This window comes from Peromyscus leucopus, chromosome 7 (assembly GCF_004664715.2).
Source record: "Peromyscus leucopus breed LL Stock chromosome 7, UCI_PerLeu_2.1, whole genome shotgun sequence".
Lineage (NCBI taxonomy): Eukaryota > Metazoa > Chordata > Mammalia > Rodentia > Cricetidae > Peromyscus > Peromyscus leucopus.
The window spans coordinates 99,482,646-99,502,492 of NC_051069.1; the positions used below are offsets into that span (position 1 = coordinate 99,482,646).

General features: G+C 39.7%; 1 protein-coding gene across 23 annotated transcripts in view; it reads left to right on the forward strand.

Moving 5' to 3' along the window:
* Positions 1 to 19,847, forward strand: part of Lrrfip2 (LRR binding FLII interacting protein 2) — a 120,108-nt gene that overhangs the window by 39,586 nt on the left and 60,675 nt on the right. For 9 of the 23 annotated variants that reach the window (XM_037207971.1, XM_037207972.1, XM_037207976.1 and 6 more), the window contains exons 4-9: positions 5,310 to 5,396; positions 6,877 to 6,927; positions 13,153 to 13,209; positions 13,302 to 13,346; positions 16,437 to 16,505; positions 19,206 to 19,247. In XM_037207971.1, the coding sequence (XP_037063866.1) occupies positions 5,310 to 5,396; positions 6,877 to 6,927; positions 13,153 to 13,209; positions 13,302 to 13,346; positions 16,437 to 16,505; positions 19,206 to 19,247 (351 nt within the window). The remainder of the gene's footprint in view (positions 1 to 5,309; positions 5,397 to 6,876; positions 6,928 to 13,152; positions 13,210 to 13,301; positions 13,347 to 16,436; positions 16,506 to 19,205; positions 19,248 to 19,847) is intronic. The other 14 variants (XM_037207984.1, XM_037207981.1, XM_037207982.1 and 11 more) reach the window with 7 other exon arrangements.

Consider the following 19,847-nt stretch of genomic DNA (forward strand, 5'->3'; position numbering starts at 1 on the left):
TTTCATGTGTTATGATCACTTCTGAATTCATCTAAATTTTTTTTTTTGCTAAAATACACATGACATAGTATAGATGTAATTCTAAACAGTCTTATTAAATAAGAAACACAGAGCCAAATAAAGAGTTAAAAGCCCAAGAGGTCAAAGCACTAGCAAATAGCCTTTAGCTTACCAGCCACTGCCGTCCTTCCCCTGAGAAAAGAGACCTACTTCCTGTGTGTTTGTCTTTTTATTGCCTTTCTGTTCTGCCTTCTCATTGGTTCTAAACCCAACCACATGACTTCTTCGTCACTGCCTGTCTATACAGACCTCTAGGTCTCTATGGTTGGTGCTTGGATTAAAGGCTTGTGTCACCAAGCTGGCTATGTCCTTGAACACACAGACTCTGCCTGCCATATGATCGGATTAAGGGCATGTGCTACCACTGCCAGATTTCTGCTAAATGGCTTGGTATTAACTCTGACCCCCCCAGGCAACTTTATTAACATACAAATAAAATCACATTTCAGCACAAATAAAATATCACCATAACATAGAGTTTACTCTGGTAACCATTTTGAGTGAGCATTCCTGCAGCATTAGGTACATTTATATTTTGTAACTGTCACCTCGATCCTTCTGCAGAACCTTGTCATCTTTCAGTCCCCAAACTGTCCCCATTAAACACTAACTTCTTGCTCCCCATCTTTCCAGCCCTTAGCCATCACTCTTCCACATTCTGTCTCATGAATCCGACCTTAGGTATCTTGTAATAGCACAAGGGTACACCATCCGTCCATCTGGGTCTGCCGCGCTTAATTTAGTGTCTTTACAAGACGCACCGTGTGGTCATATCTTTTTTAAATTTTTATTACATACCAACCACAGATCCCCCCTCATCCTTCCTCCTGCTACTCCCTCCCGTCCAAACCACCCTCTGACCCATTCTCTATCCCCTCCTCCAAAAGGCTAAGTTCTCCCATGGGGACAGCAAAGCCTGGTACATTCAGTTGAGCCCCTCTCCCCTGCCCCAAGGTCGAGCAAGGCATCTGACCATAGGTTATGGGATCCAAAAAGCCAGTTCATGCGCAGGGATAGATCCTGATCACACTGTCAGGGGTCCCCCAAGCAGACCTAGCCACACAGCTGTCTCCCGTTTGCAGAGGGTCTAGTCCAGTCCCATGCAGGCTCCCATGTGGTCCTGTCTAAATGTTCTTCCTTTCTAAAGAGTGAATAATATCCAGTCGTGTGTCTGTAACATAATTTGCTAATTCATCCGTTACAGACTTTTGGGTTGTTGTCACCTTGGGGTTTTTCGGAATGTGACACTGTAAACATTGATGTATAGATGTCTGTTTGAGTCTCTGCTTTTAAGTCCTTTGTATATTTATCTCTCAGTGGAATTATTTGGATCAAATGGTCTTTCTGTATTTAGTTTTAACTTTAGTTTGAACTTAGTTATGTTCCATTTATTTTGTGTGTATGAGAGAGGTGTGTAGCAAAATAAACCTGCAGGAACTGTTCTGTGGATTATATTCTGGGGTGAAAACACTGGTGTTTCTCCCTAGAAACTGCTGTCTGTGCTCGTGATTGTCGACTTAAAATTTGGCATGCAGTTTCAGAGTGCACAAAGATTTTGTCTGCTGGGATGCACTCAGCCTCAGCTCCTCAGGCTGCTTGAGCAGTGTATAGGAAGAAGCAGATAAAGTAATTTTAAACCCTGTTTCTGTATGTGCAAAGTGTGGCTTACACACTGTCTCCACAGAACTAGATGGAGTAACAAAGGGATGAAAGTGTGTGTGTGTCTCTTTGAGTTTTTCCCTTTGGTTGTTAAAGAAATGTCATTGAAGCCAGGCGGTGGTGGCGCACGCCTTTAATCCCAGCACTTGGGAGGCAGAGCCAGGTGGATCTCTGTGAGTTTGAGGCCAGCCTGGGCTACCAAGTGAGCTCCAGGAAAGGCACAAAGCTACACAGAGAAATCTTGTCTCGAAAAAACAAAAAAAAAAAAAAAAAAAAAGAAAGAAATGTTATTGAACAGATTCCAATAATCTATAATTTAGGTTGTTAAAAAGTCTCATTTTAGTGTAGATTTTACAGAATTGGTCACAGAACCTGGAGAGATAAAATCAGTATTTTTGAATTGAATTTGCAAGTGAGACTACAAGTACAAAGCTAATGTACCTAGAATGAAAATTCTTACTTATTGCCATGGCTATAATTTAAAATACTTGAAAATTTTATTACCTTGTAGATTCAAATGTATTTGCTGTCTACTGAAATGTAACTTAGCCTTGAAGTCTTTTTCTGTGAAGTACAAACTCTAGTAGGGAAGTGATGTCTGCTCAGAGTCCATGGGTAAAGAAGGGGATGTAACTTGAGGCAGAGAATAGGGCTTTGAAAAGGTAGGGCCAGTGTCAGACTCTGGTAGAAGACTAGTTAGTTGCTCTAGACACATCTGTGGTTGCAGCTTAGTCTATAGATTTTAATTTATTTTGTAAGCTTTTGCTACTACAAGACCTGTTTAGCAGCCTGGGCATTGCCAGGATAGCGCAAATAGGAATTAACTGTTCCCTGTGTGCTGCTAGGCAAAACTCAGTTCTTCCTAGCATTTTGACTCCCAAACATGAGAGCAGGGCAGAGGTTTGTCATCTCACACTGTGTATTCTTAGCACCCAATATAATTGCTTATGGAATAGATTCTTTTAATCACTGGCTGAATCTATTCTTAGGAGGTTGGCATAAATTTGACAACATGGAAAGAAGCATCTCCTGTAGCTATCCAGGGGCCAATCTGGATTGGAGTAAGAATGTGGCCAAGGACAGGAAATCACTACAGAGCAGAAACCAGAGAGATGTGAAAGTTCCACATGCCACATTGAGCTGTTTATGGATTTCCTTGATATTCTGGCCTTAACCTGAATTGCACTTGTTTATTTAGGAGATGTTGGGGCATGAAAGTTGTGGGGTGTCAAGAGGCATGCACTTCTAAAAGGTTTTATGTGTAGAGTTGTTTTGCCTGTGTGTTTGTCTGTCTGCTAGTTGGGTGCTTGGTGCCCACAGAGGCCAGAAGAAGGCATCAGATTTCCTGGGACTTGAGTTACAGACCGTTGTGAGCCACTTTGTGGGTACTAAGAACTGCACTCAGATCAGCCAGTGCTTATAACCACTGAGCCATTCTCTAGCCTCTATTTTTTTAAATTGTTTTAAACACATTGTGTGTGTGTGTGTGTGTGTGTGTGTGTGTGTGTGTCCCGTCCCTGTGTCTGCGCTCACTCGATGATAACTTGCCTAAGTCAGTTTTCTCCTTCCACCATGTATGGCCCAGGGATTGATTGTCAGATTTGTTGACAAGGGCCTTTACCTGCTGAATCATCTCCCTGCATCCCCTTTAAAGACAAGGTCTCTCTGTGTAGCCCTGGCTGGCCTAGGACTCACTGTGTAGACCAGGCTAGTCTTGAAATTTCATTGAGTTCCTACTACCTCTGTCTCCTGTGTGCTGGAGTTACAGGTGTATATCACCACACATGGCTTATAATTTTAATATAAAGTTATGAAGACACAGAGAGATAAGAGTGTGTAGTATTTACGAAAGATGTAATGGGAGTAACCATCATATATTATGGGAACTCTTTCCTGGGGAGATGTAAACAAATGTCTAGTTCTTTATTGGAGAGTACCAACAACAAACCAAAGTATGATTCTATTAAAGTTAGTCAGGCGAACTTACAGAGCATGGTCAGGGAATTACTTATAGGAGCAAAGCAGCCACACCACCCCGAAGTCTCACCCTGTGAAGAATGGTGACTTTTGCAGAGCTGCTTATATGGAGTCTCTCTGTGAGTTAACCTTCCACAGTTTGTACTCTAGCACCTCCTGAGACCACAGGCTCCATGCAGTTCAGGGCAGAGTCATACTCAGTGGGCAGGGGAGAGGGAGCAGAGAGGGTGTTTAAGATACGAGGTTGAGGGCTGGAGAGATGGCTCAGCAGTTAAGAGGACTGGCTGTTTTTGCAGAGGTCCTGAGTTCAATTCCCAGCAACCACATGGTGGCTCCCAACCATCTGTAATGAGATCTGGTGCCCTCTTCTGCATTATGGTAGAACATTGTATACATAATAAATAAATCTTAAAAAAGATATGAGGTTGAGGGAGTGATGGTCCTCCCCACCCCTCCTCCTGTGAGGGAATGCCAGCAGTTAACAGGTCCTGTCTGAGCTGCTCTGATGAAGATGATGACTTCTGCTCCAAGGACAGTACTAGACAACATCATAGAAAGCAGCATTTTAGCTGAGTGAGAGACAATGGGAACACTTCCTGCCAAGCAGATCATCTATGAGGAGAGGCTTAGAAAGCTATATAGAGTCTAGGCAGAGAAGGAGATGGGTGACTGGTCCTGAGTGTGAGAAGCCTTGTTTCTGCTTTGGCCTGCTGCTTCTGTGTGTGAGTCCCTCCACTTCTTACTTTAACCACAAGCAATGGGAACCAGTAGAGGATTTCAAACAGCCAAGTGACATCAGAAGTGTCTTTGTCAATTTTATGACCACATAGAAGATGAATTATAGGGCAGATTCTAGAGGGATGGATTTTGGAGGTGGTTGTAGTCCAAGCAGGAGATGTAGCTTTCCTACTGTGACTCCATTTACATCAAATGCCAGGATAGCTGATTATTAGAGATTAATGGAGTTGCCAGGATCTAGTGGGGAGATATAACAGGAAGGAATTATTCATGTATGTGGACTTTTGAGATTCTTGAGTTAATAGTGATAGTTTTACAGTCTTATTAATGAACTGAAAAGCACCAAATTACATTCTTTAATAAGACTGTACAACTATTACTATACCACCATGAACATACCTGCTCTCCTTTAAAAATGATGAATTATCTCTGATGCTTAAATTATATATCGATTTAAGTGGCGGGGGGGATGAAGGAAAAGGGAAGGGGTGGAGACCCTGGAACAAGCAGAGTTCAAGACAGTGGTAGAGAGTTTAAATACTAGCAATATTGAAAATGAAGTAGCAGCTGTTTCTCAAGTTTTTAGTCTGTAAGATTGAACTGATAAGGACAGAAATATGGGAATAGAGCAAGCTTGGCGGAAATAAGTAGTGAGCTATGTATTAATTGTGCAACCAAGGCCAGCACCTAAACATAATGGTCCTGATTTAAAGAGAGAGATTTGAGACTAGAGAAAGAGGGGTGTGTATGGAAGATAGATGATATTTGCTTTTTCCAACCTCCTTGGAAGACATGTCCTATTGTTCCTTGTTGCTGAGTCTGGTATATAAGTGTTTTTGCTTTCGTATAAAACTGAGCTTTATGTTACTTTTCAGGCAGAAGCAAGGCTAGCAGCAAAGCGGGCCGCCCGGGCAGAAGCAAGAGACATCCGCATGAGGGAACTGGAACGGCAGCAAAGAGAGGTAACGAGAAGTGTCATCTTAGCCTGTGCATGTGTGCGTGCGTGCGTGTGTGCGTGCGTGCGTGCGTGCGTGCGGTGAATTGGAGTGAGGGGTAAAAAACAGGTTGAATGAAGGTGAGATCTCACCATCTCGAATCTCTGTTTCCAGGGCTCAGGAGTACAGAGGACTTTAGTGAGCTACAATGCTGAGATAATATATAGTGAAATCCCCAGGTTGGACACCTTCTTTCTCTTCAGGGTGCGGCCCCCTCCACTTGAATGTAGATCTAAGTCTTGCTCTCCTGGTCAGCAACTGCATTTTCTCTTTAGATAAACCAGTTAAAAATGAACACAAAGAGAGGAGGGGGCATTGCAGACAATAGATAAAAAAGGATGGGTTGTTAAGAGCACTCGGTCCCCAGGGTGGCAAAACTAAAGACCTCTGTATTCTTCACTTCATAATCCCAATTCTCTGCCTTCCAAATAACCAACTTAGGAAGTCTATTCTGGACATTTTTCTGTATTTTCTTACTTACAGTAATTGTTATCATCCTCACTGTCAATCCTGCTATATTCATAGAAGACCTCTCTAATGGGTCTTTGTGATAAATGAGGATTGGCCTGAAAGTTTTAAATGGAAGGTTTTGTTTGACATGACATATGTACAGATCCAAGAAGAAACATCACAGCGAACCTTATCTCCCCAGATAGCTAGCTGAATCCCCATGCTTACCATTTTGAAACATTTAAAACTGTAGAAAAATGTTCATGTAAGAATATGGGGGAAAACCCCAAACTATAAAATTGGTAGAACATCCCAAAACAACCAGTGCCAAAATATGGGATCAGAAAGAACTGGTTTAATCAGTACTTTGGTTTGACAGTATGCAATTATAATTGGTCTTATGTTTTTCTGTAGTCTACAGATTTATATTATGCCTTTGTCATCAGAAAAGTGGAAAAAAGTAAAATAGGTAAATGGAAATTGAGCTTAAATGACATACTTGTTAACTTTTCTTTCTGACATTGACTTGGGTCTGAAAAGTCTCACAAATATTTTGATACTGTATTTATAAAGGGAAAACCTCTGTGGAGGATTAGTAAGCAATTTATTTTGGTGTTATTGGTAGATTTTCTATTGACAAGTTAAAAAAAGAAATTTATATATTTGTGGTCTATGTTGATGTAATTTTCTCCTCTTAGTTACAGTTTCAAATATTGGTTTGAAATGTAATGTTCCTATGCATTGTCTTTATACTCCTAAGATTGTACTAAATTATAAATAGAAGAGACAGTTATTAATAGAATTTCTATCTGTGCAGCGGACCATGTGTCTTTTTGTTACTGAACTTATTTAGCTTAGTAATTTCTTGTATTTTCAAAGTGTAAGCTTTGAGTCAACTACTATTGTTGTGTCGGGCAAGTGTATGTGATTAAGATTTTTTTTTTCAGAATGCAGTGTATTGAAAACCATTCAGTTTATAAAACTTTTGTATTTATAGCCCTCTCATCATTGCTCTGAACGGAAATGGGGACAGATTCAGAAGTGGCTGGTAGGCCAGGATTGCCTGTCCTGCATGCTGTGATAAACTGTTGAACTAATGCAACATTGAAGCAAAACATTGACTAACAGTTTGCAAAGTGGGCGCTTGGTCTGTGTGGACCTAAAGGTCACAGAGTAACTGTTGTGTTTATAGTAGTTGAGATGAGTACTCCAGTCCAACCATTTTCTTTTGTAGTCAGTAGCCTCACTTTCAACTCATGAAAGTCCTAGATCAAGAAAGAATGAGTAAATGATTGTGTTTTAGTAGTGTAGGCCAGACTAGAAAATCTTAAATATAAACAAAAACATATATTGAAAGTCTAATATTTCATTTCTCTATTCAGGGGACTGTGAAGATAACCATTTAAAAGAATCATTAATATGTGTGTAGCTTACGTAGTGAGAGTATTAGACTTAGGAAGTTTTTGGTTTGAGGTTTAGAATGTAGTTGGTTAACCTGAATCTTGACTGATAGCTAGGTTTGGGCATATGTGGGAGTTTGTTTCAGATGGGAGTAATTGCTACTCCTTACTACTTCTACCCCTGTTCTTTACTCCTTTCAAATGGATTCTTCCACTCTCTTCCTACCTTACTCTTTGGCTCCCTTGTTTGTGAGTCCACGGGTTATCATGTGATATTCTTGGTAGAAACTATATATATGTGGCTAGTAAATTTTTGGTGAAATCTTTAGTGTATGAACACGCATAGGATTCTGTTGCTTATGATTCCTTTCATGTCAAATATTTCCCTTGTTTCTAACTCTTTGTGTGTGTGTGTGTGTAGACTGAAGTTTCAGTCCCACCTGGTCCTGTAGCCATTCAGTCCCACATAAACACACAGAGGCTTATATTAATTATGAACTGTTTGGCCTCTGGCTTAGTCTTGTAACTAACTAGCCTTGAGGCTTAAATTAACCCAAAATTCTTGTCTATGTTTAGCCACGTGTCTTAGTACCTTTTCTCGGCCTAGCATTCTTATCTTACTACCTCTGCGTCAGGCTGGCGACTCTGTCTCTGCCTTTCCTCTTCCCAGCCTTCTCCTAGTCTGGTCACCCCGCCTACACTTCCTGCCTGGTTACTGGCCAGGTCAGTGTTTTATTAAACCAATAGGAGTGACAAATCTTTACAGTGTGCAAGAGCATTATCCCACAGCATGTGTGTGTCACACTTGGCTTGCTGGGAAGTGAGTAGGGAGTACTAGAAACACGAAGCTCAGGAATGAAGGAAGCTACTGTGTGTCAGCACCGTGCTGGAGCTATTTACCTTTCTTTACCATAGGGAGCACTCTCCATTTTATAGATGTGTTCTTTAGTTTTTTTTTTTTTTTAACTTAAAACAAATCTAGACATACCTGAGAAAAGGGAATCATAACTAAGGAGTTTCATCCATCAGATTGGTCTATGGCCATGTCTGTGGTGCATTTTCTTAATTGCTAATCGATATAGATGTAGGAAGGCCCAGTCCCCTGTGGGTGGCACCATCCCTAGGCAGGTTGGCCTAGCTGTATAAGAGGTAGCTGAGCAAGCCAGAGGAGGCAGCACAGTAGCCAGCAGTGTTCCTCCACTTCTCTGCTTCAGTTCCTGCCCAGACTCTTTCTTTGATGGACTGTCCCCAGTAAGCCAAACAACCTTTCCTTCCCTAACTTGGTTCTGGTCGGAGTTTTATCTTAGCAGCACAAAGCAAACTAGGACCAGAGACGAGCAGGAAAGGTTTGGTGATGGAAGGGTCCCGTGTAATCATGGGCAGAGTCAGAGCTGGAAGGTAGGAAGGAGTGCCACTCTGCTGAGAGGTGAAGCAAGCAAGGGGAGGCCCGAGTCTTCTGGGTCTCTGTGCAGTCTTGTGTAGCTAGCTTTCCGTTTCTCAGGACTCTGGTTTAAGTTGCATGCTTCAGTCAGCAGCATGTTGGTGTGTGGCTGGAAGAGTAGATGCTGTTCCTAGTGTTTTCTGGTCTAGCACTGAAGGAGCAACTCCAGCCCCAGTTTAATAATAATATTTGTAGACAGAGAAGGTGGCTAGGCATATTCTTGGGGCTGTGATTTTCTTTTACTAAAAACCACTTTGCCTCACTTTAAGTGAACTTTTAAAAAGAGTGTGTTTTATTTTCATTAACCTAATTTGAATATAACAAGATAATTTTCCAGGAAGTTTTTAAAACTTTATTAATTCTTATATGAAACTCAGTCATCACATTGTAGAATCTTTGCTCCATCTGTATTGTGCCATTACTAACATTGGCCTTTTATCCATGTTGAGAATACTGGGAACACTTAGACTAGGCAGAAGCTTTGCCACTGAGCTTTATCTACACCCTGCTTTTTATTTTTTGAGACAAAGTCTAAGTTGTCCTGGCAGAATAGTCTGCTGGTCATGAACTTCCTGGTCTGGGTACTTACGTTGTCATTTATGATAGTGACCAGTCCTTAGACAGCCATGGAGGAAAAGACGCCCAAAAGTTTGGGCTAAATATGTCCCTGTCATTTAAGGCATTGTCATGCTTGGGTTGTTCAGTCCTAATAAGGCCACCCAGGATTATGACAGTGGTTGTTTCCTCGTACTGAAGGGGATAGATACTCTGCCTCGTACTTAGTGCCCAAGAACACAGTTTGCTGCTGTCTGTTTTCTTAGCTTCTGGTACTGTTCCTTAAGGACAAGACACTGGCTGTTCTGTGTAGTACTGTAGATCCCCTGGACAGCGAAGAGGGCTGCTGTTCCCTGGAAGGAAGCCTGAGTTTGTTGTTGCTTCTGTGTGATTGGGCCTCGGCAGGGTGGGTGCTGTAGTCATGGGTCTGTGGTCTGCTGAGTCTGAGGATCTGAATGCTGACCCCAGCTTTATGCTCTGCAAGATCCTTCCTTAACCCTCCCCTGTGCTAACTTTCTATGCTGACGATGAGGGATCAGATAAGACCCTCTCCAGGGATTCCAGAGCCTAATGTGGTGGCACCTGCCTCTAATTATGGCACTTGGGAGGCAGAGGCAGGAGGATTGCCATAATTTTGAGGCTAGCTTGGTTTACTGAGTGAGACGTGTCTCAAAAACAGAATTCTGGAGTTGTAACCAAGGTCTTTTCTTCTAATTTCCCCACATTTGCCACATAACTCCTTTTCACAGTCAGGAGATAATTAAAAACAGCCTCGGTGCTTTGCCTTTCTGCAAGCAGTGGTGCTGCTGAGAAAAAGGCTTTTCAGCTGTTAGGGCATGATAGAGATTTCTTTGTGCTTTCCATACTATTTTACCTGAACATATATTTTCATATTGGCTTAGAGAAATGCTGTGCATTTTGGTAGCCTTAGTCATGTGCAGGTAATTAGATTTACATTGATTAGAATCAAATAGAATTTGGAATTTAGTTTTTCAGTTGTGCACTGTATTAGGGTTTTCTAGAGAAACAGAATCCATCGGATGAATGTATGTAAAAGAATTTATTACATTAACTTATATTAAAATGGTAACGGCCTCACACTTGAGAGGCTCAGAAACAGGTAGTTAGTTCCTCGGTCCTTCTCACTGTGTGCTTGAGCAGCTGAGTCCTCTCACAGGAGCTGTTTTCTCGCTGTCGGGAGCTCAACAACAGGTATTGATCTGTCCAACAGAGAGTGGCTCACCAGTCTGGGTCTGGTGCTAACACCCTGGAAGGGTCCCAGAGAGCCATTATTCCTTAAACTATGCTGGAAGCCTGGAGAGCCTGGTTCTGCTGTCAGCCCCGCAGTAGAAGGGAAGGCCAAGTTACCAAAGGCATTGGTTTCCTCCTGCCATGCCCCTTTTTGTCTGAGCTGCTGCCAGAAGGTGCTGCTCCAACTCTGAGTGAGTCTCTTATATCAACTAAGGCGGGACAGTTCTTCAGTTGAGGCTCCCTACTCAGGTGATACTGATTGAATTGTGGCAAGTTGGAGCCTCACACAGTTCCAGCGTTTCAAGTACTCAGCCATATGTGGCTAGTGGGCTACCATAATATCACGCACATAAACTATTTCTGGTATCACTATTGGACAATGCTAGTTTAAAGAATGGCTTTTGACTATGAAATAAACAAGCCATATTTTCTGTGCAAATGAACTGGACAATATGGAACATAAATTTCACTCTGTAGTCTTTTTAAGTCCAATTTTCTTTCTTTCCTTTCCATTTATTAATTAATTATTTTGCTGGGTGATGTGGTGCTACACACCTTTAATCCAGCATTTAGGAGGCAGAGGCAGAGGCAGACGCATCTCTGTGCATTCAGAGCCAGTCTGGTCTACAAAGCAAATTCCAGGACACCCAGGACTGTTACATAGAAAAATCCTGTTCCAAAAAACAAAAACAAGTTGTTTTTTTTCTCTATTTATTCATGTTTTATTTTATACATAAGTACTTCCCCTGCATTTATATATGCAGACCATTTGCATGTCTGGTGCCTGAAGTGATCAGAAGAGGGTATCAGATCCTCTGGAGTTACAGATGGTTGTGAGCCTCCATGTTGGTACTGGGAATCAAACCCCATTCTTTTGGAAGATCAACAAGTACTGTTAACCACTGAGCCATCTCTCTAGCCCCAGTATCAAATTTTCAATGGGATTAAAAAGAAAAACTGCTTAAATATAGAAGTATACCAGTATTTAATAAGATTTTTATTATGGAGTTATTTTGATAATGATATAATTGCAAATAATAGTGATTCATGTTCCCTTATCTCTTTGGGGATGTATTCTTCAGATGGATTTTTGTTGGTTTTTTTAGATACAGGGTCTTAATTATTCAGCCTTGACTGGCCTGGAACTCACTTTGTAGACCATGCTTATCTCAAACTCACAGAGATCTGATTGCCTCTTAAACGCTGGGATTAAAGGAATGAACCATCACATCTGGCTAGATGGGCTGTTTAGAAGTGCTCTGTGGTTGGTGGATGGAAAGGAACAATAGAGTGAAGGGAGGATTCTACCTTGGATATCAGCTTAGTACCCAGATGACACTGAGCGGCATGTAAAATTAACTTGCCTGTGTGATACAGGGCTTTCTAATTAGTTTGGAATCAGTTACCACTTAACACTGTATGCTCAGCTCTGCTCTGCTAACTCATATGTCTCCAAGACTTTTGTGACATCACTTACAAAAAGTGTAAACTGGCTATTTATGCCTAGAGATCACAACATCCTGTTGGAAATCAAGTCACCGAATCATCATGGCATCTTTGAACAGACTTTGGGACACATTTTTATCAAGTGTAGCAGTATATACAGTGGATGTCAAAAGATGATTTTTTAAAAAATGACACGCAAAGATTGAGACCAAAATGAAGCAGTAAACTGTGGCACTTTGGTTAAATTACTGTTTCTATTCTGAGATGAATGGCCAGAGATAGGCTCATCTGGTTTTCAGCTGCATAGTGGTCTAGCTGGATTGCTATGGAGTGTTGTAGCATTGTTTCATGTTGAAAGATAGCATTGCTGTGAGTCCACCTAGACTTGTTAGGTGTAGTTTTTAGTCACAGTGGAAATTACTTTAGCAATTTGGATGTTAAAATTCTAAAAAATCAGAAATTCCTTAGGGTGTCAGGTGACCATATTCTGGGAACTAGCTCCTTGCTGATGGGCAAATGTAGAAACATTTAGAATTGCACTCAATTACATGTACTGTTCGGTGTAGTCAGTCTCTTTAGAATCTGCTTAAGGTATGATTTAGCTATCAACTATGAAATATTCATGTTATTTCTTAGTAGTTTATCACATTAACACATGGGTATTTTCTTATTTTATTTTTCAGTTAAAATAGTGAGAGGAGGGAAAAACAAAAACAAACAAACTTCCTTACAGTGAGCACCGAACTACAACCCAAGTATTTTTAAAGCCGTGTGCATTCTTCTTTACACATTATGACAAAGTAAACATTTCTTCTTGCCTGTATAAGCTAGCACTTAGAATGAAAAAGTAAACATCTGCTTTCAGTGCTCAATTCAGCATCTGTTTGCTGAGCGCCATTGTGTGTTTTAGTCTCCGTTTGTTGAGCTCTCTGGGCCACATGTATATAATGAGTGCTCAGACACATCCACACCTACTGAAATAAAAACACTGCCACTGTTGTGGCCGCCTTTCCACCCGGAGCATGTGATGCCACCAAACTCAGCTTTGGAACTGGTGTTGAAACCTGCTTATTCTAAGAAGGTGTCGCTGTGCTTTTGACGGGCTGATTGTTGCTCCTTTGCTCTGATAAACAATTACTTGTCCGGTGATTAATTACCCATGTGCTTTCTTCTTTCCCAGGAAGATTCAGAGAGGGCCAGGCATTCTCACCGGTCTGGCCATCACCGTCCTTACCTGGTTTGTAGTGACATATAGCCTGCCTGTAGTGCTGTTCCTTGTTGGCTTCTTGTAGCCACAGACTTTTAATATGTTTCCTTTATTTTTATCAGGGAGTTGAGGATACATTGTCTCTTCGGAGCCTTGGCGGTCACAGGGTTGGTATTCTAAGCTGTTAACACGGAATAGCAAAGCTTTAACAATGAGCTTCCCTCAGCATCAGTGATTATCTGAGCAATCTGACAGTGCCCACTTATGCCTTTACCTTTAACATAAGTGAGCAACACTGGCCAAAGCTCTTTAATAGAAAGAGATGCTATCTCTCAAATTATTGCTAGAAGCGAATCAATTCTAAAATCTTGAGTATTTTTATCTTAACACAGGTCTGTTCTTGTTTTCTGTAGAAATACCTTTGATTTCAGAAAAGTATCACAAAATGATAAGATTGAGTTTTATAGAATAACATCTGCCTTGTCCTAATTTTTAGATTTTTCCTACTTTCGTATCTTAAACTGATAATCTATTGAATGAGCATAGCTTTGGGGCTTGTCTGGCTAATTACAATTATAATTACATGGAACTATTGACTTGAAATTTTTTCTTGCCATATGTATAGGAATTATGCTTTTACATTTTAATTAATATTTTATAATGTACCAGCCTTTTAGCATAGATCATTGAAAGCAGAGTGATGATTTACAGCCTAAAATCCTGTGTGTTGTACTGAAGTACAACCTCTCCTCTTGCTTCTTAAAGAATTGTGCCTTAAAACAGTGTTTTGCATTTGTATTATTTTTTTCCATCAGTAAAACCATCTTTCATATCAAGGGGTGTGTTTTGTTCTAACTCTTGATTTCCTTCTTATTTTATATAAAAATGTACTACTTAAGCTGTTCTGACAAACCAGGCAGGTATTAACATTTTTATAATTGTAAGTTCTCCATTACACTCCAATACATTATTTTCTTTTGGTGTATGCATTCTATTGTATTTCCAAAATAACTTTATAAACTAGTTTCAGGTCATAAGTGCTCTGTTTAGTTATAAATTGTAGATTTGTTTTTTATAGTATTTATAAATATTTGAAGAAGTTTACGATAACCAGTGGCTTAATAGGGGCTAGAAAGCTGATTCAGCAGTTAAAAAGCAATTCTTAGCACCCACGTGGCTGCGACTCACAACCATCTCTAACCCCTGGCCTCTGCAGGCACCAGAGACACACAGTGTGCACATACGTACAAAAACACTCCTTTAAATATGTTTTTTATGTGTGTGAATGTTTTTTAGAAGGAAAATGTATGCATTTGTCATGCTTGCTGTTAGAGGTACTTTTTCTTTCCTCTTTAAACAACTTTTTAACAAATTATATAACGAGTCTACCAACTGGACAGTCAAGAGCTATGAAATATTCCCTCTTCCCTTTGTGACTGGTTTCTTTGCTTTCAGTTATAATGCTCATAGTGTGAGTTTTCACAATTGATTATTGAGATGAGCATTTGCAAATTTGCATATGACCTTGGAGAAGCTGGATTATGTTAGTTGATCTTTAAGTTTGACTTAAGTCAGGGAACTTTAAGTCAAATCTCCAAATAAAAGAAATCTGCCATTAAGCTGATAAGGAACTATTTACCTGGAGTGTGTATAAAGCTACCAGGTAGATATCCCTTTAATGGAAATTGTATCAGTAAACATTAGAGATACAGTTTTAATTCTTCTTTTTAAAAATTATGGTAGCGGTAAAGATGTGTTCCCATGAGTAGAAGAAAACTCTTCATTCGTGTTCTTTGAGGTTTGTCTTAGGTGTATTGTTGCTGGAGTGCATATCTGCACCATGTGTGTACAGTGCCTTCCGAGGCCAGAAGAGATTGTCAGATCCTCTAGAACTGGAGTTACAAATGATGTGAGCCCCAGTGTGGGTGCTAGGAATTGAACCCAGGTCCTCTGGAAGAGCAGGCAGTACTATTAAATGTTGAGCCATCTCTCCAGCTCCGACTTTTTGTATCTTTAAAAGTTAATATATGAGTGCCAAGGATATAGCTAAGTGATAGAGTTCTTGACTAGCATGTGCAAGGACCTGGGTTTGATCTCCTTCACTGGAAGGAGAAAAACCTCATGTGAAATTGAAAACTAATAAAGGAGGCTGTATTGTCCTATATGTAGGTGTACGTATTCAACATATTTTACATGAATAGACCTTTACAAAATTAAGTCTGAAAGCTCATTAAAAGATTGTATTTCTTTTAAACAGTGTTCTTTGTTTTTAATGACTCTGGGGATAGAACCCTATTCCAAGTGCTCCTCCAATGAGTCTGGTCAACATCTCCCAGCCCTTGAGATTTTTTTTTTCTGTTTTGTTTTAATTATATGACATTAGGAATTCCAACCATTTGGAGTTTTTGTTTGTTGTTTTATTTTGGTGATTAGACTCAGGGTATGTGGTAAACCGCTCAGCTATCACTAGCTCTGGATTATTGGCTTTTAAAATGACTTTACCATTTCCGTTAACCTGAATATGTCAGACAATTTTTGTCCTCCGTAAAAATAAATATGGTGGTTTAAAATGGAGACCTAAAAATTCTTATGGCTTTACCATGTAACTTAGAGGTTTCAGTGTTTCTTTACTTGAGTTTTTAAACTTAAGAGTTATGTATTTAAAAGACTCACACTGGCTTCACATTTCTTTGGTTTTGAAACGTTAGCAGTATGTGGATGTGGATCAGGTGCACTTAGGGTTTTATGCTGCGTTTTTAGGACTGTGAACTTTCCTTTTGGCCAGTTGGTTAGCTGTCAGAAAGTACTCTGTTGGAAGGTGCCCTACCAGAAGCTGTGTGGGCTAAAATGCTATAGACATTAAGACTAAAAGTCAAAAGGACAAAGTAAACCTGAGCCTGAATCTAGGCTCAGGAGAGGGAGGAGTAAGTCAAAGTCTTGGAGTGAGAAACGAAACCTGGTGTGCTTACTTGTTACGTGTGAATAGATTGCTAGTAATATGGATACCAGTAGCTGCCTTAAAAATAGTATAAATGCTTGATTATTGCTTTGGGTACTGAATACAAGAAGACAGTAGTAGAAATCTCAAATTAGGAAATAGTGTCATCTTGAATCATAGGATAATCTCTATTCCTCATTAGTGAAGATTTTTACTGTTCATTTAGTTCCTTGTTGTATATTAGTGGTTTGAAATAATTGTGGTGTATTCAGTTTTTAAATTATTCTTTAAACTTGTCTTTTGTTTAATTTCACTGAAGAGTTCCTCGAAGGATATTACTGGGACACACTGGAGCAGAGCCAGTACACCCAAAAGGAGAGACATGATGGTGTGTAATTCTGAAATGTGTGGTCTTAGATTTCTATGTATTTATTGTTGATTTTCAGTGTTTGGACATAGGAGTGACAGAAATAGTCTAGTAACACTTGAGAGTTCCTACTCTGTTTTCTTGTGAAAACTGTAAAGCAAGTTCCTCTGAGAATGGAACTTTTCCCCTTTTAGATTCTGTTCTAGTTTTTCTTTCTGTTGCTGTGATAAACACTCCGACAGAAGCAGCTGAGGGGGGGAAAGGACTTATTTGGTTCACACTTCCAGGTCACCACCGTTCCATCATCGAGAGAACGCAGGGCAGGAACCCAAGCAATGGTTTGGAGCAGAGACCTGGAGTAACGCTGCTTGCTGGCTTGCTCACAGACACATGCTTTGCTAGCTCACTGGGATGGTGCTGCCCATCCTGGGCTGGGCCCTCCCACATCAGTTAATAAGACAACACCTCTCCCTTCCTTCCTTCCCTCCCTCCCACTGTATGCCCACAGGCCATTGCACTAGGCAGTTTTCAGTCAAGGCTTTACTCTCCGATAACTATGGGCCACTCAAGTTGTCAAAGTTCTGAGAGAAATAGATTATAATAGCATCCTGGGAAGTCTTTTAGCCTGAGTCCTTAATGTTCTCTATTTTCCTTCTTTTGATAAATCATTTGTTTTTAAGTGACATTGTTACCAGCTGCCATATATCAGCTGCTATTTATCAGAAAGGTTCTTTTTGTGTGCCCAGTTGTTAATGTATCCACTTCATGGATTTCTCTACCATATATATTCTGGAATTTTAAAAACTTAGCTGGACCTTGCATTATATTTTGAAATAAGTTTTTTGATTCCACTTGTTAAAAATCTTTGCCTTTGTAAAATGCCCTGACAGCTCCAGAGAGGGTGAGAAGGCAGGTTTACCTTGTTGGGGTAGGATAATTTAGGTGTAAGGATGTGCAGCTTAAGTACTGTATGGTACTCTATGTTTTGGTCATGGATTTTTTTTTTTTTAATAAGAGAAATACTTTGGGAAAAGAAATAAATGAAATTTCTATAGAGAAGGGCCTTGATTTTCAGAGAAAAGTCACATACAGCATTTTCAGTGAATTTATACCAGTGGCAGAATTGCTGGTAGAATTGTACCACAGCCTTGTATTAAATGGAATGCATTTTTGAGGATTCTGCTATACATGTTCTAAGTGATTGTCTAAATTAATACGAATAGACAGGCTTTGTTTTATTTGAACTATTATTTTAATGTCTTACTAAAATTGGATTGCATATTTTCATCTTCTAGGGTATTTTAAGCTTTATAAAATTGTGAAATATCTTTTATTCCATTATCTGGTCTGTATGTATAGATTTCTAGTTGTCTGTGTATATGTCTGTATATATATGTGTGTATATCTAGATATATAAATGTATTGAAACAAGTTTCAGAAAATTATATATAAAACTAAGTGTATGTATGTATAACATATATTTGTTTTTTTTTTTTTTTTGAGATAAGGTCTCACTGAATGGCTAGGCTAGTCTTGAACTCAGTTTCCTATTGCCTCAGCCTACTGAGTGCTGGGATCAGAGATGTGTGCCACCATGCCTAGTCCTGAAGTGACAACAGCTCTTCTGTGCACAATACTCTGATATTTTTCTCCTGTATTTCATTTGTTTAACTGTCAGTTTAAGAGAGAATCAACTTAAATTCAGGAAAATGTTACTTTGGGTCCAATTTTTAAATAATATTACCAGAAGCCCTAAATCAGTATAAGAATGTAAAGGAAGATATTTTTACAAAATAGTATTTTTAAATGCTTTGTGATATACATTTACCTTCAAGTAAGATTGTTTAAAAACTTGTAAGCTAGAATGCTGAAAAAGCGTTGTTAGGAGACTAAATCCATTCATTTTCTTGGGTTTAAAATATGTGCATATTAAAGGAATCCGCATGGAATGTGCATTCCCTGGTCTCATTAATTTTATATAATTTTTGATTTGTATTTAATGTCATTTGCTTATCTACTGTGCATTCCACATTTTGTTCTGGCCAAGTTTCTCATTTTGTTGAGCATTTTCTTGAGAAAATGCTTTTTAGGTGTATGTGTCTAAGGTTCAAGGAAAAGAAGTACCCTTGCTTTGATTCCAAGATTATTCTTTTGCAAGCCAGATCAGCTGTGCGCTCTTCCTTGCTTTTGCTATTTTTCAAACGATGGTAAACAGTGGCAGCAGTCACAGAGATGAGGAGGAAAGCATCTTTGACCTTCAAATGGTTTATACTTAACATTAAAACTGCCCTTAGGCTGTATTGTTCCGTAATATCCTAAGGCTGAATCATTTTACCATTGCTGATTCTAAATTCTGTTATTTGAAAGGAAAATGGAGGCTGAGGTGTATCTCGTGATAAAATGCTTGCACAACATGGACAAGGCTCTAAGTGCAGCTAGAAGTTGGGGTGGGGGAGAATACAGCCTCTGTATGTTTAGGATGGGGCCATGGGTGCATAGCACTGTGCCTGGCATAAAACAAGTTAATTACACATGCCGTTTAGCAATAACTTCTACTAAAAAATGTAAAGGTATATCTAAATATAATAGCTTTTGCATTTAGTAATATTTTGCTTTTGAAGTATCACTGTGTTGATTGTAATAATGACAAATATTGCTTTTTTTCCCTTATGTTCCTGACTTTGGCAATGCAACCAACTTTCCCATTTTTCTGAAGTGCAGTATGATACCCTCAAGGACAGATCATCAAGGCTTTCATCATTAGTATGTAGTGCATGACTTTGTGTTACGCGTGAGGCTTTTCTTTCTAAACACCAGTTGTTGCTAATCATAGATTATGACTAACTTCCATGGTTTTGTTAGGATCTTTTTGGGGGAAATGTGTAATAAAACAAAAACCATTGTTTTTGCAATTGTGGCATAATCTGTTATTGGAATAATATTTTTTCCCATAGACTTCAGGATCAGGCTGAGAGCATGGCTCAGTGGCAAAGCGCTTCCTTAGCATTGCAAGGCTGAATTTGCTCCCTAATACTACAAAAAACAAAAAACAAAAAATGCCTCAAATGGATCAAACATTTACTGGATGAGCCAAGATTTCTAACTCAGTAGTTCAGTCGCAGTTCCATCTTCCAAAGAAGAGCTGGTTCCCTGTGCTCACCTACTGCGTAGGAGGGCTGGCTTGCTTATTTTTTAACTTTCTGCTTATTTATCTTGCTTGTGTATGTGTGTCACATGGCACACACGTGGAGGTCAGAGGACAACTTGTTGGAGCTGTTTCTCTCCTGCTACCATGTGGGTCCCAAGGAATGAACTCAGATCATCTAGCATCAGCCTTGGCAGCAAGCATCTTCATCCTCTGAG